Source organism: Elgaria multicarinata, chromosome 4 (assembly GCF_023053635.1).
Source record: "Elgaria multicarinata webbii isolate HBS135686 ecotype San Diego chromosome 4, rElgMul1.1.pri, whole genome shotgun sequence".
In the NCBI taxonomy this organism is placed as follows: domain Eukaryota; kingdom Metazoa; phylum Chordata; class Lepidosauria; order Squamata; family Anguidae; genus Elgaria; species Elgaria multicarinata.
Window position 1 is genome coordinate 122,378,669 of NC_086174.1, and position 25,290 is coordinate 122,403,958.

Below are 25,290 nucleotides of genomic sequence, written 5' to 3' on the forward strand. Positions count from 1 at the left end.
AGAACACTTGATGTCGTCCAATTATGCCAGCCAGGTTTCAGCCAAGATGATAAATGCATTAAGTCTACAATGGATGAAAAAAGGTAGAAAGAAATGCAGGCAGTTGGCCATTAGGGGGAAAAAATCCAAATAGGAAGTGCTGAGGAAGACTATGAAACCCAAAAAGTAAAGTCCATGGATTTTTAGGTTTTAGTTGGTATCATGAAGATTATGATACTGTTCCCTTTTGGATCTTTCTTTTTTCTCAGACCTTGGAGGCATGAATTTAGTGCTACTTGCCAATTTGAGAGCGGGCAATGGGGAAGTCAGCTTTGAAGTTGTCCCTTGCCAGTGTGCTCATTTGTTACCCGCCTCTCCCTCTGGATCGAGGCGGTGTAAAACACAAATAAAAACATCATAAAATACATAAAACTAATTCAAATGTTTAAAACCAGTGCATCATTAAAAGCAGCACACCATTAAAAAAGGCAAATGAAACAAGGAAAGGGCAAATGAAACAAGGAAAAGAAGAGTAAATGGATGTTCCTTTATGATTACTACTTAACTGGTCTCTTATAATCCATCTGAAAAGAAGCACATTGTCACTAAAGATGGGAGACATCTCTTGCCATTTCCTTGAATGCAACATCAGCTTCTCTTATGGAAATAGTTTATACAAAATTGAGCTTTCAAAATATAACAAGCAGTTTCTCCATCAGATTATCCATTTTACTGTACAGATACAAAGTCCATGCCTTTAAATCATCCTCTCTAAGATAAACTCGCAAAGAAAAATCAAGGCCAGAGGGAAGTTTTAATCACAAGGTCAAGCTTAAACAGAGGAAAGCTCAAGGAAGGACAACCAAATTAAGGTTTCACTAACAACAAACCCATCCACCCCATCTCTGTACTAACCAGGTATGATCTTGTCAGGACCATTTCTGGAAGTTATCTCTGTAAATTCTCTTAAAATCTTTGCTGCTTTTTTGGCTTCCGACTTCAGGTTAGAAGGTATAGGGTTATTCACTGCAGGGGGGAAAGAGCAATAAACCATATAATGTGGTATCATAACAAAACTTGACTATAATAAAAGGAATAGGCATGTGACACTTTCTAAGAATCTGTAACATTTATTAGGACCATCTTATGCTACAATCTTAAAAATCTAGCACAAATGTCTTACCTAGTAATATCATATGACACTAGTACTATTTCCTTCAAGATCAACATAGTGGCTGAACACTGGAGGATCTTACCAATCTAACACAGTAGTAATTTACTATTTTTATAGGACAATACTCAGTCTATGGATAAATGACACATTCGGTCACTTGTAGCACTGAAGTGTGCATCTAGCGAAATAAACAACTGTTCCGGGAGACATTCATCAACTTAACAGTCTTCAAGAATTTAAGAAAGCCATAAGACTGATCTCTTCCAGCAGGCCTACCCAGTTGAATTGTAAGATGCCTTTTTAATAATGTGCTGCTTATAATAATGTATTAGTTTTAAATGTTTTAAATAGTTATATGTATTTTATGGTGTTTGCATTTGTGTTGTACCCCACCTTGGTCCAGAGGGAGAGGTGGGTAACAAATAAATATATTATTATTACCAACTGCACTGGTTATCAGTGTGTTTCTGAGCGCAATTCAAAGTGCTGGTTTTGAGTTTTAAATCGTTAAATGGATTGGGACCAAGTTACTTGAAGGACCGCCTTCATACATACCAGCCTGCCTGCACTTTAAGGTCTGAAAGAGAGGCCTTTCTCATTTGCCCACCCATGAGAGCAGTTAGGTAGGTGAACACACATGACAGGGCACTCTCTACAGTGGCCCCACACCTTTGGAACAAGTTCGCCATGCTCCGTCATTGCAGGCTTTTAAGAAGTCCTTGAAAGCATATTATTTTACTTTGGCTTTCTCGTGATATGACTACTCTTGTTGCTATTGCCTTTGTAGCTGGCTTTATTGTTTGAGTTTATGTTTTTATTGTGTTTATGTTTTAATTCCTTTTAAAATTTTAAATGTTTTTATATATTTTATTGTTGTAAGCTGTCCTGAGAAGGCTTTTACTCTGAATGGCGGTCAAGAAATGTCTCAAACCCGATAAGAGAGAGAGAGATGTAGTAGAAAATATATAAAAAAGTTACGTTTCAGCAAGGGGCTTTACTAGCTGATGGCTTTGAAATACTTAATCTACAGCTACTTATTCAAGAAAGATGTTGAACCCTATGTGAGTCAGCAAAGCATACCGCAGAGCAAAAAAATGTGGAAGCATCTAAGGGAAGTGTGTCAATCCATAATTAGCATTCTGACTAACAGTTGGCTAAATACATCATAAAAAGAGATGCTTATTTCTCATAGCATTCTGAGCTGGGCTGAAAAAATGTGGTTACATTGTTCCCTTTCATGGCCCAATTGAAGCCTTTCAAAAAAATCACAATATTTATGGTCCTGATAAAATACCATACAAAACCACATGATTCATTAACAGATCACCACAACTTAAGACAGGAATAAAAAACTGAACTGCAGTCCCTGCAGACCATAAAATCCAGTGTTAGTAGCTCAACTGTGAATTAAAGTTATAGTCCACATTCCATCTGCACTGTACCCAAGTATTATTAGGACGGTTTGCAGCTACTTAAAGTGTGGGCAGTCAGGCTGTAAACCATGAGAGTGAAAACAAGGCAGGGCCCTATCAGTATTATTGTAGTATGAAAGTATATGACCAAACATAAATGTTAGAATACTGCAGAAACTTATTTTATTTATTTAGTGTCATCAATATGCATGAATCTTTACAGAGTGCAAAAGGACAGGACTCTGCCCCAAGGAGCTTACAGTTTAACATTTGACATGGAGGAGACAGAGGAAGCAACAGTGGGGATTATCAGGGAACGAATATACAACTATTCAGGAATATGCATATTTTTAAAGTTTAATTATAGTAGGACATAAAATATCACAGAGATAAAACAGCATAGCAGCAGAAATATAAGAGGATTAAAAGTTGCGCTAAATAGCCAGAAACTTTAAAGTCATTTTAGTTAGCTCTAGATGAGAAACTCAAAACAGTGTCAATCTAATGCAATTGCATAATACATACAGAAGCAAACACTGCAAAATCTTTAGAGTTATAGAGATCCACCCAATAAGTTAACAGAAGGGAGGAAGAATCATGTGACATAAAATGCACTGGGCTAATAAAGGTCATTTCTAGGCATAACAAGGAATGTAAACCAGAGGTCTTGCACAGAACATTAACAGGGCATGTGAGAGAAGTATTTATATCCCAGTACAACAAGTCTAACTTCCAAAACATTTTATATCAACAAGCGTTTTTCTTTTTCTTTTTCTTTAAAAAAACCCATCACGATATGTTTTAAAACTGGCTGTATTTTATCTGAGTTTACTTTCCAATTATACTATCCAACTCTACTATAACACAATGGTGGTATAAGTTATATACGTCACTTTAAAACTTCAAATACAAGGTACGTAAAAGGTACATGTTTAGGGTGTAATGCTATGCATGTTTAGACAGAAAAAGCCTTACATTTTTTTTCTGTTTAAACATGCATAGCATTGCACACTTAATTAGTTTAAAACTTCAATGTTGTTTGTACTTTTAGGACACTGCTCCTTAGTCCAGGAAGAAAGTAGATCTGCAAATGTGGACGTCAAGTCCCAGAATTCCTGACTCTTAGCCATGATTGCAGGGGCTTTGGGGAGTTCAATACATCTGGAGATCTACCTTCTGCCCAGAATTTCCCAATTTGTTGTCATCCAAATGTTTTGGACCACAACTCCCATCATCCCTGACCAATAACCATGCATGATGGAGAGCTGTAGTCCAAACTTCTGGAGGGCACCAGGATAGGGGAGGCTGGTCTATTCCAACGAACGTGAAAGTGTTTATCCTAGAGGCAGAAACCACTCACAGCTTCTGACAGTATAAAAAGTTATAATAATAAATCTGCAGACATCCTAATTAGAAGACAAATTATCACCAGGAGAATTTTATGAACCCCCACATCAAATTACTTGTATATTTTTAAATAGCGTGACCATATGAAAAGGAGGACAGGGCTCCTGTATCTTTAACAGTTGCATAGAAAAGGGAATTTCAGCAGGTGTCATTTGTATACATGTCGCATCTGGTGAAATTTCCTCTTCATCACAACAGTTAAAGCTGCAGGAGCTATACTGCAGCTATACTGTGACCAGATTTAAAAGAGGGCAGGGCACCTGCAGCTTTAACTGGTGTGATGAAGAGGAAATTTCACCAGGTTCTCCATGTATACAAATGACACCTGCTGAAATTACCTTTTCAATACAACTGTTAAAGATACAGGAGCCCTGTCCTCCTTTTCATATGGTCACCCTATTTTAAGAGCCTGAAATGAGCCTGTAAATACATATAGACTAAACTCCCTGTCATCCTCCTAAGCAGGATAATCTCACTGAATGAAAGCTAAAATATATTAAAGAGTAAAATATGACGACAGCTGTGCAGGATACATTTTGGTGGGGAGGGGAATATGAATATATGTGTGAATGCACCTCTTAGTTAAGAGGTTGCATATGGATAGTAGATATCTGCAGTATTCTTGGTAGTGGTGGGGAAACTAAGTGAAGTGAAGAAAAACATGGCTTGAAAACTATGTAGTTCAGGCTTGCCCATAAGTGCAAAACATCTGCTAGTTGCCATCTGTCTCCACCTGTGCAAATGTCAGCTGGAGTGGTGGGTCTGCAAAGCTTTCCCCTAAAAGCAACTGTTACCCAGACCAGGCACAAGTATCTAACAACTGTAAGTGTGATGTCATCTAGGACACTACAATCATGCCTGACCTGAGTTCTTCCACATGTTTTAGACTTTAGCTTCAGCCAGCAGAGCCAATCGTCAGTAGTGATGAAGGGTTGCCCAAACAGGTTGGTGAAGATTGTTTTAGAAGACCACCAGAGTGCAGAGATAAACACTGTCCCAACAAATTAGCATCTCCGTCTTAAAGGTGGCCTAGGAATAATTTTACATAGCCAGCACTCATTTATTTCTGAAAATCAAATAGCTGTTTGTCTAATCAAAACAATTCAGACGTCTCAGGAAAGGTACAACAAGGTGTTTTGCCATTATCTTAGCATGCAATCCTATGCATGCGTAGACAGAAAAAAAGTCCTAAAATTTCCAGCCTGGCTGGCTGGGCCATATTGGGAGCTGTAGGACTTTTTTCTTCTTCTATCTAACAATGCATCAGATTGCACCCTTAGTCACATCTCTTTAAGAGCTGTTAGCAAAAAGACCATGCTAGTATTTTCCACGATCTTCTGACTTGACCTTGCCTCTCTGAAAGTGCAAGACAGAAAACTGAAAAGTAACCAGAAACAAAAAACATTCTGTAATCATGCAGAACAACGGCATACAAGCATAGATAATGCAGCTAGCTAGATGGAAGCCATCCCCTCCTCCACTTTCTCATGGACAACAGAAAAAGCACATACTGCTTCACAGCCCCAAATACTGAAAACTCTTCTCTCCCCATGAACAATGCAGTTTCACAACAACACAAGTGAAATGCTTGTTGGATTTCCACCCCCACCCCACAAAAAAACCTGTTGGAGAAAGCCACACAGTCCTCTGCTCATTGGTGTTGCCGCCACAGTCTCTCACCACTTTATGTGTCATTCCCCCAGTAATAGTGACAGTCATCAAAGGGTTCTTATACAACAATATGGAAGAGCTCTATGCTTCACCTAGATTATTCAGAACAGTAAATACCACAAGAGTTGAGCCAAGGGGTGATAGTAAAGCATACCACTCCAGCCAATTCCCGGTGGCTCCTGCTGCTGCCATTGGCATAGAAAAACGGCTTGAACATCTCTTTTCAGGAAAAGGATAGGAGCAGCAAAGATGCAAACCAGGCAGCCGGAGTCTCACTGACCATACAGCAGTCAGTCAAGAGTTCAGCAGAACAGATCAGGGTTTGTTTATTTATTTATTACATTTTTATACCGCCCAATAGCCGAAGCTCTCTGGGCGGTTCACAAAAATTAAAACCACAATAAAACACCCAACAGGTTAAAAACACAATTACGAAATACAGTATAAAAAGCGCAACCAGGATAAAACCACACAGCAAAGTTGATTATAAGATTAAAATACAGAGTTAAAACAGTAAAATTTAAATTTAAGTTAAAATTAAGTGTTAAAATACTGAGTGAATAAGAAGTTGTTTTGTTGGTGTTTTAATTTATAATCCAGACAGTGTCACCACTCCACCACGTCTTTCTCCTCCCCAATCATACCTAGACTGACTTGATACCCTAAAAAGGTTTTGCTGTAGAAATCAAAACTGGGTCTTAGAAGCATGCGTTTACATTAACAACCTTTTTTGCAGCTTGCCATCTACAGAACCAAAAAAGGATTCCATTTCCCTAAACTAAAATGTATTTATAAAATGTTTTCTACAGCATAGTACTCAAAGATGTGGTCAAAAATCTAGAGGTGGGGAAACCTCAAAACTGAGAAATGCACAGAGCAAACCATTTGTAGTTAATACTTAAGCTGGAAGTTATGTCTCAGCCAAAGGCAGATGTAAAAGCCTGCTGGGACAGCCAGGTAAATGTTAGATGAGAGTAAGGTTTGCTAAACATATTGACCATGTTCAGAAGACACCTTAAACCATGGCGAATAAGACTTTTTTGCTTTATTCACTGTGGTTAAAGCCATGGTTTAAGGTGTCTTCTGAACAGAGTCATTGGGTTGTAGCTAGTGGAAAGCATTTCCGCTCTCAGTTTTCACTGTTATCCCCTTCATTTCCCCTCTGCAGCCCCTTGAGCATTCCAAAAGTTGTCACAAAGGGTTGAAGTAGGTGGATGAAAATGGGTATCCCGCCTTGTGTGAGCAGAAACGCTTACATCTGGTACAATACTCCCATTGGATTCAACTTATTGCAACTGCTGGCCCCTCACCAGCACCTCATCCTCCTTTTTCCCCCTGTTAGTTTTCTTTCTCTATGCCTAATTTTTTTTCTGCTGCTATTGTTTTATTTCATCTGTGCATGTGCTCTTATTAATGGGCACAGCCTGCAATTCTGCTACATATCACAGATCAAAGGAAGAGGGGTAAGAATGTAGGGGCAAGGGAAAATGGGGTGAAAACTGTTGCACTGTTACCATAGCTATGCAGAAATTTAAAAAGAATTATAAACAATTAAAAAGAAATATAATAATAGAGGGAACTGGACAAACGGTCGTCCTTGGGCAGGGATCAGCACAACTACTGAGAACGATCTGCTCTGGGCCCTCATTGACCTAACCTCTGGGAAGTAAGGGAATCAAAGCACAGCTTCCCCAGTGGATCATGAATATGTAAAAGAAGGGCTGTAACAGGTATTACAGGCCATTTATGATCTTAAAAGTTAAAACTAGCATCATGAATCAGGCTCAGAAGCCAACTCTCATCCAATGTATTCAACCAAGAATAGGAGAGCACTGTGTTCTTCACGGCCCACCCCTGCAAGAAGGTGGTCTCAGAATTTTGCACCAGCTACAGCTAAAGAACCATCTTCAAGGGCAGCCTCTTGTAAGAGTAATCCAAACTGGAGATTACCAAGCCACAGGTGACAGTAACAAGATATATATCCAATAGAAAGGGATACAGCTAATACATCAGCAGCAGGAGGTCAAATACATTGTTAGCCATAGCCATTACATGAGCATCAAGTAGAGGGTGGGGTGGGAGGCCCTGGAACTATCTAGGTTACAAATCTGATGATAGGAGTTTACCACAGGAGTGTTGAGCGCTACATTCCATTTTGGAAATAAATCCAAGAGCTGGATTCCTGTGGAGGGTGAGATTGAAGGCAAAAGGGACAGGACCAGCATACTTTAGCTTAAATCTCTTACTGCTAGTAACTAAACGTACTAAACTAAATGTACATTGATGGTGCTATATAAATAAATAAATAATAATAATAATAATAATAATAAACCTTATGAGAAACTTTTTAATCTTTTAGAAGAAGAAGAAATGTGCAAAAGCAGGGAAACCACCAAATGATCAACCATTGGGGGAAAGATGGTGAGGCTAGGAACTGCAGAAGTCCAGACTGGAACCCCAGGTGGGCCAGATGTAGCCCACAGGGAGGTTCAACACCCCTGCTTGATGGGGAGTGTAATCTTGTACAATACAAGAACACCCACCATGTTCAGATCAACAACACTTCTGCTTCATATATATATATCATACACACATACACACACATACATGGGGATAACATCTCTTGGAAATTTTGCTCAACTTAAGATAATACAGCTGAATGCCACAAAATGCAAATGATTGCAGCTTGTACACATGTTGCAGCCGAAGCACTCATCCCACTATAGCATGTTATAAAAATCACATTTTTAAAAAGACTATTATTTTAAAAGCACTATTCTTCTAGCACATAGTGTTTCCTCCTCATCCTTCTGCTGGCAATACATAGGAACGAAGGAGAAGTAGGAGGGGCAACGGCCTCAGTAGAGAGTTCGGATGTCAATTTTATTGTATATAACTGAATAGATTACCCTATATCAGGTCCCTACACTGCAGAAAGCAATGTCATATCTAATTCCCTTTAGCTCTGTTAACTTTACAGTATGCTTATCAATTGCCACACAATTTATATTTTGACAGGGCGATTTGCAAACTTCTTGCCATTTTAAAGTACTACTTATTTGTATTACTTGAATACACACATTTCAGTTTACACAATGGAATGAACGCAGCATTCCATTGTACTTTCTGAACATTTTACCTAGTACAGGGTTGTGGCAGCTGGTGGTTAATACCATTAGCCAGGAAGTTCTCAGTTCAAACCCCACCTTAAACACAAACTCACAAAGTGATATACAGTCTCAGCTTCAGTGCCCCATCTGCAATGGGAATAATAATACCAATATAGATTATAAGTCTGTTGTAAAGATTATTATAGCAACCCATGAAAATTACTGAAATGTACTCTATAAAACCTAGCTGTTACCATTATGAAAGGCCACAAAATATACTTTTTTTCATTAAATGTGCCTGCCTACATGAAGCTATATCTCATCAATTTGTTCTTTTCTGAGAGAAAATGCAGAGAACAATTCAGCCAAAGTTAAGTACATTTAAGCCCCGTTGATTTCAGTGGGAATGATACAAGTACTCTTAGCTCTCTCATTAAAAGAACAAAATAATATTATTAAAATATGAATATATGTAGTGTACTAAACAAAACCTATGGGGATTAAACAGACTTAATTTTAATGTGTTTATCAGTTGCAGCTAGTTTGGAGATCATTTTATAATAAGAGCAAACAAGCAATTTCATAAATAAGTATGTGACGGGTGTGTGTCTATTATTACTCATACATCTGTTGACAGGCTGAGAAAAACAACAAAACCCACGTCATTCTTGGGACAGCCCCACTGAGTTTGCTTCCGACTATGGGGTTTTTGAGATTTACAAGTTTCTTATTATCTTAGCATATGGAATATATTTTATTTATTTATTTATTTATTACATTTCTATACCGCCCAATAGCCGGAGCTCTCTGGGCGGTTCACAAAATATATCCCATGAATTATGCCAAGACCGGATGAGGAAGAATTCATACAAAAAACGGGGGTAGGGAGGGAGTTAGCCAGGTAAGGATGACCCATTATCTAATTTCTCAAACCTTAAATTTTTATCACCACACATTCCTCCCCCTTCGATCAACACCATCCGTGTACTTACTTCTCCCAGGGCGCTCATTCACACACACTGAAGCCCTTGCTGGAAAAGTCTCTCCCAATCTCGAGGGTTAAACATTCAGCAACTCAGGTGGAAAAATAAATGACTACCGCATCCCCCTGCAAAGGCCCCGCCTCGGGGAGGCGGCGGCGGCGGCTGCTGCTCACCTGGAGCAGGTGCATTTGGCAGAAGGAATAGTCGGCTATCCAAGTGCCTGACTGTTCAGGGCACCAATTTGCGAAAGGAAGCGCGCGGGGCGAAACACGTGTTAGTATAATCTTCCGAAAACGCGTTTGTTTGTTTTTAATTTTAGCAAGTGTGTTTATTCTTTACCAATACTGGCAATATAACTTATACATACAGGCAATATACAAAGACGGATTTTCAAGGGTCTTTTTGGTTGCCGTAAAGCGGCGAAGGCAATTTCACGACAGTTCGAGAGCAAGGGCTGTGTTTTCACTTCCTTTCGCTTAAGCTACTCCTTTGCTCGCCGGTGCTTGAATGAACATGGCGGCCGGGGAAGCCAAGTCCGTGTTGTTCGTGTGTTTGGGTGAGTGGAAACTGCGGGGACGAAGTTGTGTTGGCTGGTTAAAAAGCCCCCCCCCTCCAGTAACCCTTCTCTCTACTTTCGTAGAGTTAGCTAATGATAAGGGAGATAGAAAGGATGGCAGTGGGTTTAACACATCTTTTCCCCCCTCTTCCCTTTAAAGAACGTAGGTATTTACATAACATCTTTTCCTTATCACCCACCCACGATTTCCAATACTCTTCTTCTTCCTCCCAACCGCTACTTGACATTATGTGTCTCTTATTTCACAATTTCCCCAAAACATCTGGGTCACACCCTCTGCCGCCCTCTATGGCAGCAGCAGTTTCTTCTATCTAGTAATGAGAGGGAAGGAGAATGGGTTTACTTGGACGACTTAGTTTAACCTCTTCCTGTGGTCCTTTGAACAGCAGGAATAACTGCGTAGGTTGGAAAGGTGAGAGAGAACTGTTTATCTTGGCAAGTGTGCATCAGTCTCTAAGGCGGAGGAGGGAAAGAGCGGGGTAGAGAATGTCGTCCTGCTTCTGAGTGCAAAGACTGCCTTTGAGAAACATCTGTTCACCTGGAATGCCAGTGAGATAAAACACCCAGTAGTACTCCCCTTCCTAATTAATATTGTGATTTGCAATTAAGCTTTTAATTGCAAGCCACACAGTTAATTTTGGTGCTTGCTTGTTGGGGCTAACAGCAAGTAAAAACGTTAGGACTTGAAAAGGCTCACTTCTTTGCATGCTATTTATGCAGTCTATTTCTTACTTGCTTCCAGTTTGATTCAGAAGCTAGGTCACGGCTACAGTAGGAAAGTAGTGTGTGGACTGAAGCAGATAGTTATCAGTTGAAATCAGTGACTTGGATCTCAAAAAGAACAAGTGGAGTTCTGCTCATGCAGTGTTACTTTTCTGTCCTCTCCTCCTTGCTGCAGCTGGTGTAATATTTTTCCTGAATTCAGATGTTTCAGAACATCCTGGGCTGAGATGCAGGGAGCTGGAGTGGGAATTGGTGGAAATTGCCCCTCCCCATTCTTGTGTGAGCAAAATGCCCTCACCTAGCAGGGGTGGGCAACTTGTTTTAGCCTACATCTCCCATGATCCCTCACCATTGCCTATGCTGGCAAGGTCTGATGGGAGTTGCAGTCCAAAAACAACAAAACAACCTGGAGGGCCACAAGTTGCCCACTCTTTGGACCTGCATGTAAGGGGTTCTCTGGATCCTGGCTTATATTTGTTTGTTTAATTTTAAAATATCTCACTGTATTTATGGATCTCAAACTTTTAATCATAAAATGCTGTTATCACTATTCTTCCAAAAGGGATGCATTCAAATTTGAGAAACTGAGAATATCACTACAATTGTCAGAGGAAAAGAAAATTTATTGAATAAGTTTAATAAAAAGCCTATTCATGATCAAGAAAAAGAATGAAATACAGTGTTTAATAAATTTATATTACACCTTTTATTACATAGTGGTTTACAATAATCTGTAAATTAAGCGACATATAACAATATAAATACATAATTAAAACTAAAACATATCATCACAATAAGCAGTGGCAGGCTGTGCAAACATTTAGCATTCAGCCCAGTAACCAGATATCACAAAATATATCAACATCATGATTACATCATTTATTTATTACATTTTTATACCACCCATTAGCCAAAGCTCTCTGGGCATTTCGCCGCAATTAAATGTAATAAGTGAAATGATAACAGCAGTCCAAATAAAGTCCTAAAAGTTATGAAAATGCAGTGATAAACAAGTTTTCAGTGCCTACTTAAAGACCTGTAACGATGGAACTGGTCAAATCCCAATTAGAATAGACTTTCAGAAATATGCAGTCACTGCCCTCTCCCTTCTACTTGCCAGGCTAACTGCTTTCACAAGTGGGCACACAATCTGTACCTCGGAAGTGGATCTCAATGTTGGGCAGGATGACATAGGTGAAGGCAATCCTTCAGGTAACCCTTATCCAACCCCAAACTGCCTCCAGACACCAGGGATTCAACAACCTGGGAAGAGTAGATAGGAAAAGTGAGGCGGAGCTTAGCGTCATTTGCAAATTGATAACACTTCAGCTCAAACCTAACTTAAGTCCCAGTAATTTCAGTAGGATAAGTGCAACTGATTTTCTCTGAACCTTGAGGTGAAAGGTACAATGATGACCATACAGACCTTTGCAGCTCTGTACAGTTACCCTCTTCATCTTTCTGGATGGGAAACTGAGTCGATGTAACTTTGGCCTCTCTCTCTTTCTGTATTTTATAATTACATTTTAAAATAAATGTAATATATTTTCTCCTCCTGACCTGCTAAACAATTGTACATATTTTGTTTTTCAGGGAGATATTGGGGATACCTTTTTTAAAAAAATGTTAGTATACACACGTGTGTATTGGATATTTCTAGGTTTCAGACCCCTCCATTATTTGAAGTAAAACCTCTGAAAGGAGGGGATGACTTTTGTGCATGTGCATTTAATGCAGGCACATGGACACAAAATACAATTTTTAAAGGCAAACATTTACTCTCAGTCTAACACATCCTGCTTCTGAAACCAGTGCAGCATAGGCTATTGAAGATAAAATGAATACGCAGTATCTATGTTAGCACAAAATACTTATCAGTAATGAGCAGCATGCATCTGAACCTGGACTCCTGGCTTTTCTTTCCTCTAATGTACCAGAGTTTGAAACCAGGGGTTGAAGTATGGATCCAGGAGTGTCAGAGTAGTGACAAGCCATAATCCAGGTTCCGCTCTAATGCTAATTTTTCTGCTTTGGTAATTTTCTGCAAGAGTAGCATGTACCAGCCTGCTACTCATTACCAATAAATCAGAATACTCAGCAATTCCGACTTAATGTTTTATGTGGACACTGTGGGCATGTTAAGAAGATACCTTAAACACTTCTGGTTAAGGCTTTTGGTTAAGCAGCAGGGTTTAAGGTGTCTTGTGCGATGCATTTTGCTAAACCCTGCTCACTCACCAACCACAGCAGGACTGTCTGCAGCAGGGTTAGCAGCGCTAACCGTGGCTTAAAGTGTTCTGTGCAACAGCACTGCTTGTTGTTAGTGGTAACCCCAGAGAACCACAATTTCACTAACCAGGGAGCCTGAAGTGTTGTCTGAACAGGCCCAGTGTGTGCAGGAGCCATCAACAACGTTGTTGGTATAGTTTTGACTCAGGCCATGATTCTTGGTATTAAAAAAGTGTCCCTGTTTTTTTCATCTGTGAAATGTAGGAGGGTATGTATTACACCTCGCTTCTTACTTTTACATTGGTTTCAAAATATTCTTAGTTTTACATTGGTTTAATACTGGTCAAATATCACAGTACCATCTGCTTTCAGTTTGTAATAGGAGTAGAAGATATTTTTTACATAGCATACAATATGAGTAGTAGATATTCTTTACATAGCAGACTAAGCTACTTAATACTTGAATCACATGTCTGTGAATCTCTTGTGCTGTTAACAATATATGGTATATGTTACATGTGAAGAAGAAATGGGAAAAGAGTAACAACATTAAGGAACTTTTCATCTTCATGAAAAGATTTCAACTCCTAACCTAGTCAAACTCTGAGCAGGGAGGAAGGCTAAACACTACTATAGTTCTCAAGTAATATTTTGAGGAACCATGTAGTTCTGGGGTATCATGATTTGCCATAAAGACAGTTTATCCACCATTACTGATACACAACTGCAGGGGAATATTGGATTTGTTCTAAGCAACATTTATGATTAACACAACAGAACAACAAAGTCAAGCAAGCCTCAGCACTACCCTCAGAATGTAGCCTAGCATCTTCTGTAACACAGAGGGATTTGGGAGCTGATGGACTGAAATGGAAACGGTTTTCTGATAAGAAGTTTTATGGAGAAACCTCCACAATGTCTGTGTTGTGGGAGCCTTTCCAAAATAAATTAGTTTCAACATTTCAAGTGTTCCTATCTAGCTGGAGGGACATTGGATTTATTTCAGTGGAACTTGTTAAGGATCTTTAAGACTGCAGCCTGAAACAAGACAATATAGTTTGCATGGCATTATTCATCTGTGGCTGCAGTCCCTGAAGAAAAGGGATGGATGTGCAGCCCATGAGTTCCTACTGGGGTAAGGGGCATACCCCAAAGTGCATAGTATTGTAGGCTAAGGCCTTCTCAACTCACTGTTTGCTTTAATATCCCTGAGACATTGGCCAGCAGCATGAAAGTGGGACTGAAATTTAACAGAAACTACAACCCATTGATTGGAATGCTGCCTCTGTGTCCAGAGTCCTCATTCCTTTTGAGGAGAGGGGGCATAATTACCCATTTTGAAAAAATCTATCAATTGTATCCATCAGTAAAGATGAAAGAGGGATATCTCTAAATGTGGGCTGAGTCCATAGTTGTGTAGTTGGGAAAACTCACATACGTCTCAGTAGGGCATGCAAAGGAATCATTCCCAATAGACTGTGTTCAAGTGTCTAGTTCTTTTCCCTGTTTATGAAGAGGGGATGTAATTTCATTTTAATCAAGATGCATTTTTTTTTATAAATAGTGATTATGGGGGCGGGGTGTTCCAGCTTAGAGAATTGATGACATCCCTAATAACATCCTCTGAGTACATAATGGAGATTTGGTTTTCTTTGTATTTGTCTACACTTGAGAAAGAGAAATCCTGTTTCTGAACACCCAGTGGTATCTGGCTAGTTGCTATTGGAAACAACGCTAAACTAGTATTAAATTGGCATAAAACTTTCTCTCTCTCAACCCTGGTAGTTGTGGGGGTTACCCAATTAAATTGATTGGCAGTAGCTTCAATATAGACAGAAGAAAGTACTTCACCCTGTTCAAATTTTTATTTATTTATTACATTTATGTACCACCCCATAGCCGAAGCTCTCTGGGCGGTTTATAAAGGTAATTAACTTCCAGAAGATGTGGTTGGCCAATGGTCTTTGATGCTTTTAAAGGATGATTATACAAATTTATACCAATTAATGGAAGATAGGTCTGTCGATGGCTTCTAGCCATGAGTAAATGTGGGGGTTCAATTTAGCTAAATCGTGTGCCTCTGAATACTAGTAGCTAGTGGGAGGAGGCATACAGGGGAGGGTTGGGAGCTTCTTGGAAGCATCCAATTGGTTGCTTTGTGCAGCTGGATTTGATAGAGCCTTGGTCTGACTCAGCAGGGGTCTTATATCATGATGGTAGTAAGCAGTTAGGATATTTTTAAATGGCAACTAAGTTCGTTACACTGCAGATTGTCACCATCCAAAAGGAGAGGTTTTGTATGATACAGTCCAGTTTACTAGAACATCGTGTTCTGTATTTTAGGAGAAGCACTTGTCTTCTTAAAATAATTATAAAACTGGCTTTAGAAAAATAAGTGATGTAATTTATTGGGTATCTAACACCCTAATCCTACTGCTTTGCACACACATATCTGTTACAATACTAGTATCATAGTGAAAGCACTTTCCCTGCTCTGGTTGCTAAGGTTAATTAGCCATTTGCAGGTTTAGGGATAAACATGTTTCAAATAGTACAATAGATGTAGCCTTATCAAACAACTTGAACAAAATCTCCCAAAATTCATCCATGTGGTGTAACATGTCAGTATTCTAATGTGATTCTGTAAGATTGATTTTTTTTACCTTTCCCCCCTTTGATTTAATGTCTGCAAATGTAACCAGTGCTTGATTTTAGTGCATCACTTCAAGCTGGTTCTGAGACTGCTGTTATAATTGTAGCATTAATCATCTCTGTTGTAAAAGAAAACTAACTCTGATTCAGATCTGATGTTTTGTAAATAGAAGTTGTGGAATAGAAGCTCTGCAAAGTGATAAGTGGGATAAAGCCAGATAGTAAGCCTAGCTGTTCTTGTATTAGAAGGAGGAATATGTTCATTAATGCCCCCTTCTCTGTGTAAACATTTAATAAAATGGTAAGGCATTAGATAGTTGTCTGGGATGCTGAGATGGGGAAGAAGGTTGGTCTATACTCACTCACGTCAGACTTGAGTTCTAATTTATAGGGAGATGGAACCGGGTAGGAATGTATGCCTCCCCTAAGTGATTGATTGATTGATTGCATCTCCTCATTGAGGCCCAGCCAATGTTTTATTAGTCTGGCGCTAGAATAATGCATAGCTTTTCTTGCAGTAGGAAGATGAAATTATAGCCTGAGTTAAAAAAAGAAAAAGATGTTTCTTAGGCAATAGAAACCTCTGCAAGTGATTAGGAATTAGGATTAAAATCTGGAAATGGCTGGGTTTTGGTTTATTGGTGTTTTATAGTGGGATGTGTTGGCCAAATTGTCTTTGGGGAATGTAGGATTCAAGCTAAGGCAATACAACGAGCACCTGGCAATGCTACTGGAAACCAACGATACCCCTAGAATATTGATGTATACTAACTTTCAACAATCTACCTCTCTTATATGTTCAGCTACTACTTTGTGCTAGCTCAGCCTCTGTTTTCAAAGAGCCCTCAAGGCAGCACCATGTGGAATGCCTTTCAGTAGTCAAGTTTCAAAAATACAAAGGCATGAAAGGTATTTGGCAGCTCTACTGCCTTACTTTCTTGCAATACCAGATAAGAATATTGGTGCAATCAATAGTGACTCTATCAACAAGCTATGTGTACAATTGAGAATCTATATAAAAGTTCTTGAGAATCTTGTGTGCAGTAAATTAGTTTTCAAGTTGGAAGCAGGCCATGGGTGTAAAGTTACTTAAGAGCTACACTGATGTAAGGGTTAATTGATTTAACAATGGTAGAAAGTGAGGACCATCAAATCTCTGGTATAGCACTGTTGATATACTGTAGGTATCCTAAAGCAGACTTCTCTAACCTGGTGTCCTGGTTATGTTCTGGACTATAACTCACATTTTCCCTATTGTGGCTGGGGATTAGAGATGTGATGATGGCCCAGAAAAAAACTGGGGGTGGGGGGTGGGAATCAGGAAAAAACACCATCTCCACCCCCACCCCCCTCATGTCCTTAAAAGTTCTGGAATTTTTACATCTCCACTGGGAATGATGGGAGTTATAATCCAAAAGATTTGGTGGCAACCAGGCTGGAGAAGGGTGCCCTAAGGAGTTTATTGGAGAGGAATAACAGAAGCTATTCCTGCTTCTGTTTCCTTGAAGATATAAATCCATGTGTCATCTTTATTTCTTTTAAAGTGATATTGCTGCACCTCTCTAAGCCCTTGTAGTCATTATTTTGTGTGTGTGTGTGTTCATACCATTGTTTTGGTATTATATGGTCTACTTACCATGGCTATAGGAAAAAGAGGCGACTAGCTCTGGTGCTATGAAATCTCAAAAAGGTTTCTTTATTTTTCTTATACGAAATATAAAAAATGTTCTAACCAAACTTGTACAGTGCTCAACATTTCGGATCTTGTGGATCCTTCATCAGGAGTTGCACAACAAAATGAATTACTTTTCTAAGTAATTATAAATTCAAAACCTTATTGACTGCTGAAGGAGAAAGAATGAATATGACTGCTATCTTGTAAAAAAAAATCAATAAGGTTTTGAATTTATAATTACTTAGAGAAGTAATGCATTTCATTGTGCAGCTCTTGATGAAGGATCCACAAGATCCAAAACATTGAGCGTTGTACAAGTTTGGTTTAAAGTTTTTAGAACATTTTTTTTATTTCGTATTAGAAAAATAAAGAAACCTTTTTGAGATTTCATAGCACCAGAGCTAGTCGCCTCTTTTTCCTTTAGCCTTTTCGTGGTTCTTTTCCCCTCTTTTTTCACAACTACTTACCATGGCAACAACTCCCTACTGGAGAGGTTTCTGATAATGCGACCTTGCAAAAAAAAACCTAGATCTGGAGACAGTGTTCATGACAAGGATAATGGAAAAAGAAAGGCCAAATATGGACAGAAGCCAATCAAAAGTGGCACAGTGAGCAGTTGGCTTCTCCATGTGCCTGCTTTCCTTGAGTCAGAAGGAGACCTTCTCACAAACAATATCTTGCTATTTGTAAGCCAGAAAACATAGTCTAGAAATAATTTTATGTACTAGATAGATAAGGAAGCCAGGATGGCATGGAAGGGGAAGTCAAGGAGCTCTGTGGTTCTCTGCAGTCAGTGAGAGAACCAGAAGGTAAAGAGAAGGAAGAGGATGTGAGTAACCTTCTTACCTCCAGCTGAAGCCAAAGATAGTCAAGGCTTCCCCCATTCTCTTCCGCACACCTACCTACTCAGGTTTTGTGGACACCTAGAATTTTTTCAACTAAGAGCACATATGTGTGAGATTGTATTTTAGAATCACTAGACTGAATCTTTATTTCTACAGGGAATATTTGCCGATCGCCCATAGCCGAAGCTGTTTTTAGAAAACTTGTAACTGAGGAAAACGTTGAAAACAAGGTAAACTTTATTTTAGTCACTGAGGCCATCTTTCTGAAAGTACTTTATAAACATTTTACTTTGTTTTTCTGTAGTGGAGGATAGACAGTGCAGCAACGTCTACATATGAAATAGGAAATCCTCCAGATTATCGGGGCCAGAATTGCATGAGGAATCATGGCATAACTATGAATCATGTTTCCAGGCAGGTACTGTACCCATATTCCTTTAAACGTGTGTATGCATATATTCTTGTTTGCAGTGGATGATAGACAGCGGTGCTGTTTCTGACTGGAGTGAGGGACGCTCCCCAGATGCAAGGGCTTTAAGCTGTCTAAGAAATCATGGCATTCAGACGGCCCACAAAGCATGACAGGTAGAAAGTGTGTTGCATTGTTTTCCAGCAACTGTGGGAGTGTGTTATGCTGTACTTCCCCCCTCCCCTTTAGCCTGAGAGCATTTAGGCTCAGTGCATGGATTGACAAAATAGTACAAAATGTTAGAATCTTCACTGCAGCACTGGTTAGAACAGGGGTGGGGAATCCTTTTTGGCCTTCTGTGTTTGGGGTAACAGACGGTGGGCCTGTTCAGACAACACGCTAAGCCACAGTTAGTCTGCTAACCCTTTTGCAGCAAATGCTTAGTGAGTGTGATTAAACGGTGATTATGTAGCCACCATGGTTAGAAATGGTTCACAAGACACATTAAGTCAAGTTTCACATAAAACGCTAAGCCATAATGTTTAGCTCGCCATGCTTAACGACCATGGCTTAGTTTGTTGTCAGAACAGGGTCAGTCCCTTGCCTGATCCCTAGAGGAGGAGGTCCTCCAAGTGTCAGCCATGTCGATCACCTTTTTCATGTAATTGGGGAATCGGTGAGAGTGGGAGAGAGCACCTGAATCATAATACTGAATTACATCTCTCTGTTAAAATAAATATGCATAATTTACCTCTAATTTTTTTTTGCATAAAAATTCCTTTAAGGCCTGACCTCCTTTAGCTGGGTTCAGCTTTTGTGTTCAACAAAGGATCTACTGCGTGTTCTGTTCAGATTTTAGTTGTACCCTTAGTGAAGTCATGCTCTGGGGGTTATTTTCCATTTATGAAGACAATTCTTAATGAATTTCCTTTTGGCGTGCTGACTGACCTTAAGCTGCCTCTAGTCCATTTCATCTGAAGTGACAGAACTCACCATAGGCATGATCCTTTCAGCACTCAAAGTTATTTAACAATTAAAATCTTAATTGTAGCTAGAAGATACAACACACACTTCTTTTTTTCAACACATAAAAGTGTTTTCCCTGAATGTTGGGTTGTATTAGTGCTGTCCCTCTACTCACAAAGGCTCTTTGACCCAGCAAAGACTTCCATCAGCAAAATGGCGGGGTGGGGGTGGGGGTGGAGAGAGGCAATCTTTAAGCAATTCCTCCCCCTCCTGTAGCCTCCTGCTCTTCGCCAAGTTCTGTTCTGGAAGGTTCATTCATGTTGTCTCTTTCTAACCTGCTGTAGGTAATGTTTTGTGTAAGATGTAATCTGAACAACTGCTTGTAAAAAATACTCTCTGACTAAATGACAAAGTACTAAATGTTAGAATCTTCAGTGCAGCACTGGTTAGAACAGGGATGGGGAATATCTTTTGGTCTGAGCCTGGGAAGAAAACACTATGTACCCAGATACAATTTCATGCTCTATCTACAATCAGCATTCCCACGCTTCTTCCCTATATTCCATATCCATATTTCAGGGATAGGGAATCTACTGGCTGTATCTGACTCACCCAGCCTAAAGGGCTTCAGTTCCCTCCTTAAAGCGCCAACTTGCTAACTTTGCTCCCCTTCCCCAAGCGGAGAGTTAAATGGGCTCAGGAGAGCTCATTGAGGCCATGACTCATTGAGGCCATTTTGCTCCTACCTTACCATCACTGATTGGGAAGCCCTTCCCCTGATGTCATCCACCCTTCCAGATTGGTCCTGGAAGGTAATCCCAGTAAGGCCTGGGACCATTCATTTCCCCTACCTGCTAATGTATAGAACCTGACATATAGGAACAAAATGTATCTTCTGAAGACACAAACCACTTAGGCCGGGAGCCTAAGAGCTACTTTAGGCAAGCCTAAGATGGGGATTTTCTCTGTTTTCCCCTCTCTTAATAACAGGTCCCTATCTGATTAAAGCAAATTGCTTTTTGAAACTTCCATAATTTTAAGAACAGTTTATTGTGTGTCATGGAGGGCTCCTAATCCTTTGGTTTAATTATATTTCTGCTTTAGAATCTAATTTCTATGCATAGTTACACAACTGAAACAGTAGAATTCTTACTAAATAAACATTGTGTGTGGATGACATGGATCCTTACTAAAGAGTGCTTAAATGTATTTGTTGAATTCTAGGTTACAAAAGATGATTTCCTGACATTTGATTATATGCTTTGTATGGATGAAAGCAATCTTCGGTAAGTTGTGAAAAAATGTGCTTTTTGCTGATAAATTGTATTTATTATTATTATTATTATTATTATTAAAACGTCAATGTTCATGTGGTTATTCACTGCATATAGTGGCCTCTCATTGTTTAGTGGAAGCTATAAAGCCCTTGAAGTTTCTCCTAAAAGATTATAATCCCTGGGGACTATTGCAGATGGTGGCATTGTACTTCTTGCATTACAGCAGCCTATTACTCCTATGAGGCATTTTTTTACGCTTCTTGTAGTCCCGTTGATGCTGTCTATGCTTAAAAGTCTGCAGAACAGTTGCTACTCTGATTTTTCCAGGTGTCACTCCTAGCTAGAAATTTGACCTTGTTGTCTTGCAGAGTTCTCTGAGGCAAGCTCCTGTTTTCCCTTGGCAGTGATGCTTGTAGGCCACAGAGAAAAAAACTTTCTTGGACTTCTTGGAGAACGAGAGAGTTGCTGTTCTGCTATCCCCAGGCACCTCTCAAACTAGGAAGTGTACAGTCACTCCAGAGATCCTAGTGATATCACAGGAGTTTCAGGGGTAATTGCCCATCTTCCAATTTGAGAGATGCTAAGAGGGAGCTGAGCTCCCTTGTGCTGTAGGAAGCATTCAGGATGGCCTGGTTCAGACAACATGCTAAACCATGCCACTTAACCACAAAATGGTTAAGGGAATGCAATAACCTTAATGCATTCCATTAACCATTTTGTGGTTAAGCAGCATGGTTTAGTGTGTTGTCTGAACCAGGCCGGTGTTAACTCAGTTTCCTGCAATGACTCTCCCAGCAAAACTTCACACCCACGTACACCCAGAGATCCCTGTGATTTGTTGTCGGGGCTTCTGAAGCAATCTCTCATTACTCAGTGGGAACATGCTTGGTGGAGCATGAGTTCTTTTGTGTGACGTTTAGTCTGCTACTGCCAGGCACTTCTGTTGAGAAATATATAATATTCATACCATTCTTGATATTTTAGTTTTAAGCTGCTGCTTCTTATTTTGATTTGATTGATTTGGTCTTTCATGCTAGTGATTTTATTGATTATTGGAACCCTTTTGAGAGGATTTTACCCTTAAAACCAGTCTACATTTTTTGGTAAAAATAAATAAATACATTGGAATCTGATGCAGCATCTCAGGTCAGTGATGGGCCTTCTGCTAGGAAGTGGGCCATTCGCAGGTGCCAGGCTTTGATGCTGGTCCAGTGAAGATCAGTGCATTTTAAGGGTGCATTCCTCTATGGCTGGTTCGGGAACGCTGGGAGTTGTAGGATATTTTTTCTGTCTAAACAGGCATAGGATTGCACCCCAATGAACTGGAAAGAACAAAACTTAAACAGAGGAAGCATTGTACTGGGGAAGCACGAAGCTGTTGTCTCCATTATTCCACCCCCCACAAAATTATAATAACAATACATGGACAACATTTCAGTCCCACCTTTTACATAACAGCTAAAGATCAACAATGAAAATGAATTAAAGAAAAAGCATTGTGAATTATTTTCATTGCCCTAGTCACATATTTATGTGTTATGAATTGGAGCAGCCGTGCCCAACATGGGGCCCTCCAGATACGTGGCTGAAGATGATGGGAGTTGTATTTCAACACATCTGGAGGTCCAGTTGAAGTGTTAATTATCCGTTGTTGTTTTTTAATACAGGTGTTCTTATTACAACTTGTAGGGGGTGCACATCACATTATGAAAAGTACAGCTGTGACATTTGTTACTTTTATGGACTACAAACTCTTTAAGTACATACTGATTCCAAATGAAAAAAAATTATGCTGCACGTAATGGTAAAAAGTTTCCTAATCTTTTGTATTGTAGAGATCTGAAAAGAAAAAGCAATCAAATTGAAAAATGCAAAGCTCAGATTCAGCTGCTTGGGACCTATGATCCACAGAAACAGCTTATTATTGAAGATCCATACTATGTAAGTATGCTAAGACCACGTAATCCTTTCCAATTTAAAATTGTAGCCTATAATAAGGAAATCTATTTACAACTTAAATTGATATATTTTATCTTTTGTGTGTCTTTTTTTATCCTCTAGGGGAGTGATAAAGACTTTGAAACTGTTTATCAGCAGTGCCTTAGATGCTGTAAAGAATTCTTGGAAAAATCTCAATAATGGAGTTGAACATTTCTTAAAACAAATAGCCATTCTGTAAAATTAATAAACTAAAATGTTAATTGACATTAAATTGTGATATTATGAATAAAAAAGGTCTCAATTGAACATTCTTAATTTTAGTTTTGTCCTGCAGCTACAGTGTATATCCTATCTGAGACATGCTAGGTTTTTAGAAAGAGTATTCACCTTGATCAAATGTCCATGTAAGGAATAAATATTTGTCTAACGCTAAACTGAATAAATGTGTGATTCTTAAGTGTACATATTCTGCATAATATGTGTAGGGATTCCTGTATATATACACTAAAATTGTATGTTCATGTCTATTTTCTGATGCTACTCTTAAATATGGAACCTTTAACTTTAAACATCTTGCTTAAAATTACATTTACTTCTTGAAATTGCATTAATACACAAGATATTATGTTTTGTCACATAAGTACAGTAGGCTAGTGAAATGGTAGATTTTAACCTTTCAGTGAGTCCCAGTATTGGGCAAAAGGCGGGATACTAATACTAATGTCATACAGGAGGAAAACTAGCAGAAAAATAGTTTAGAATAGATGTGACATATGAACTTTACAATTCTGCATAAAGTCAGAAAAAGCTGAAAGTGTCGTATTTGTTGTATCATTAGAATTCTTCTACTTATTAAAAAATAGTTTTCAGCCCTAATGTTTCTGAGATGATGCTTGAAAGAAGATAGGAACCACCTTTGAAGTGTTGGGGGATGAGGATGCAAAGCAACATTGAATAGGTTCAATGTTTTGATAAGCTTCTTGCTCCTACCCTGTACTAACAGAAGCAGAATAAATTACATAAATGTGCACACCTTTGGTAACATACACAAAGTGCAAAATGCCAGTTACCGTGGCATAGAATGTAGACTTTGATTTTAGTGTGTCTATATATAACCCTGGTTATAGCTTATTGAGGACAAACATATCTGAGGTACTAAAAGGAGTTCTCATGTCCCTTATTGCTGTGATGCTTTTCCTGAATATTCTCATACAGAAGCTAACTTTTCTTTTTCCTAAAGCTTTTAAAACTTGATGTTGTTTGGACTTTACACTGTTAGTTTTACCCTACCCAGTGCCTGTTTACCCTACCCAGTGCCTGTTTACATTCTCTTCCCCTCCTTATTGCTTTACTATGATTTTATTAGATTGTAAGCCTATGCGGCAGGGTCTTGCGATTTACTGTTTTACTCTGTACAGCACCATGTACATTGATGGTGCTATATAAATAAATAATAATAATAATAATTATGCCCTTCTATCATGCTCCTCTTCTCCACTCTACCAAACTCCTCCTTATTGTTGGTTTGCTTCCAAGTGGGTGATAAATAAGTACAACAGTTACTGATACTCTTCTGAGCTTCTATTCTTGCATTACTTGTAGGGATCTTTGAATGTTTAATTCCAATCTTTTTGTCCACTGTTTTACATTCACTTCCTAATCATGTGCAGGCAGTATAGGTTCTTGACCCAAAGAGTCTAAGCATTATGATGTGTGACTCCAGGTTATCGTCATTTGGCTTCTCTCTTTCCCCCAACCCCTCTCCTTCCTTGAAAGAGTATTGTGGCTTAAAAACTGCACCAAAGAAAAGCTTCTGTTACACAGAAGCAGGCAACAAATTCCATAGTGTGATGAGATCATGTACAATGACTCTATATACTAGAATGCAGTAAAGGACGTAAGATGTACCTGGGAAAGGATACTATTGAAGTAATGTGTCCTTCAAGTAAGGAATAGTTGGACATAAAATAAGATGTTGCTATGAATAAATGAGTATTTGTAAATAATGAGTGTGTGAGTCATTCCTGACCTAGTAATTGGTGTCAATCCATGTAGTGTAATACTGCTTGGCTGGTTGCTTAAAAGATACAAATACTTCCCATAGTGAGGGAAGCTGGCCATAGTGAGAAACACTATACTATCACTGAGTTCGGATGACACGCTAATCAAAGGGGAGTGGGGTGGTAATAGGAACAGAATGGGAAACAACTGTTGATTAGCATGTCGTCTGAACTCAGCCACTATGTGCTTTTGGCCTGCC

At 39.1% G+C, this 25,290-nt stretch overlaps 2 protein-coding genes across 2 annotated transcripts in view; one reads left to right on the forward strand and one right to left on the reverse strand.

Annotated features, from left to right (window-relative positions):
- The window catches only part of SH3YL1 (SH3 and SYLF domain containing 1), a 32,868-nt gene extending 22,973 nt beyond the window's left edge, over window positions 1-9,895 (reverse strand). Inside the window, exons 1-2 of the mRNA XM_063125818.1 lie at window positions 9,746-9,895; window positions 895-1,005 (exon numbers count right to left, since the gene is read on the reverse strand). Of these exons, the coding sequence (XP_062981888.1) occupies window positions 895-1,005; window position 9,746 (112 nt within the window). The 5' untranslated portion in view covers window positions 9,747-9,895. The remainder of the gene's footprint in view (window positions 1-894; window positions 1,006-9,745) is intronic.
- A 295-nt stretch (window positions 9,896-10,190) lies between these two features.
- On the forward strand, window positions 10,191-25,036 carry ACP1 (acid phosphatase 1). Its single transcript, XM_063125109.1, has 6 exons — window positions 10,191-10,292; window positions 18,594-18,667; window positions 18,742-18,855; window positions 21,037-21,098; window positions 22,925-23,030; window positions 23,151-25,036. Exons 1-6 carry the CDS (start codon window positions 10,244-10,246, stop codon window positions 23,226-23,228), a joined length of 483 nt encoding a protein of 160 aa, XP_062981179.1. The 5' UTR covers window positions 10,191-10,243; the 3' UTR covers window positions 23,229-25,036.
- The last annotated feature ends 254 nt before the right edge of the window (window positions 25,037-25,290 follow it).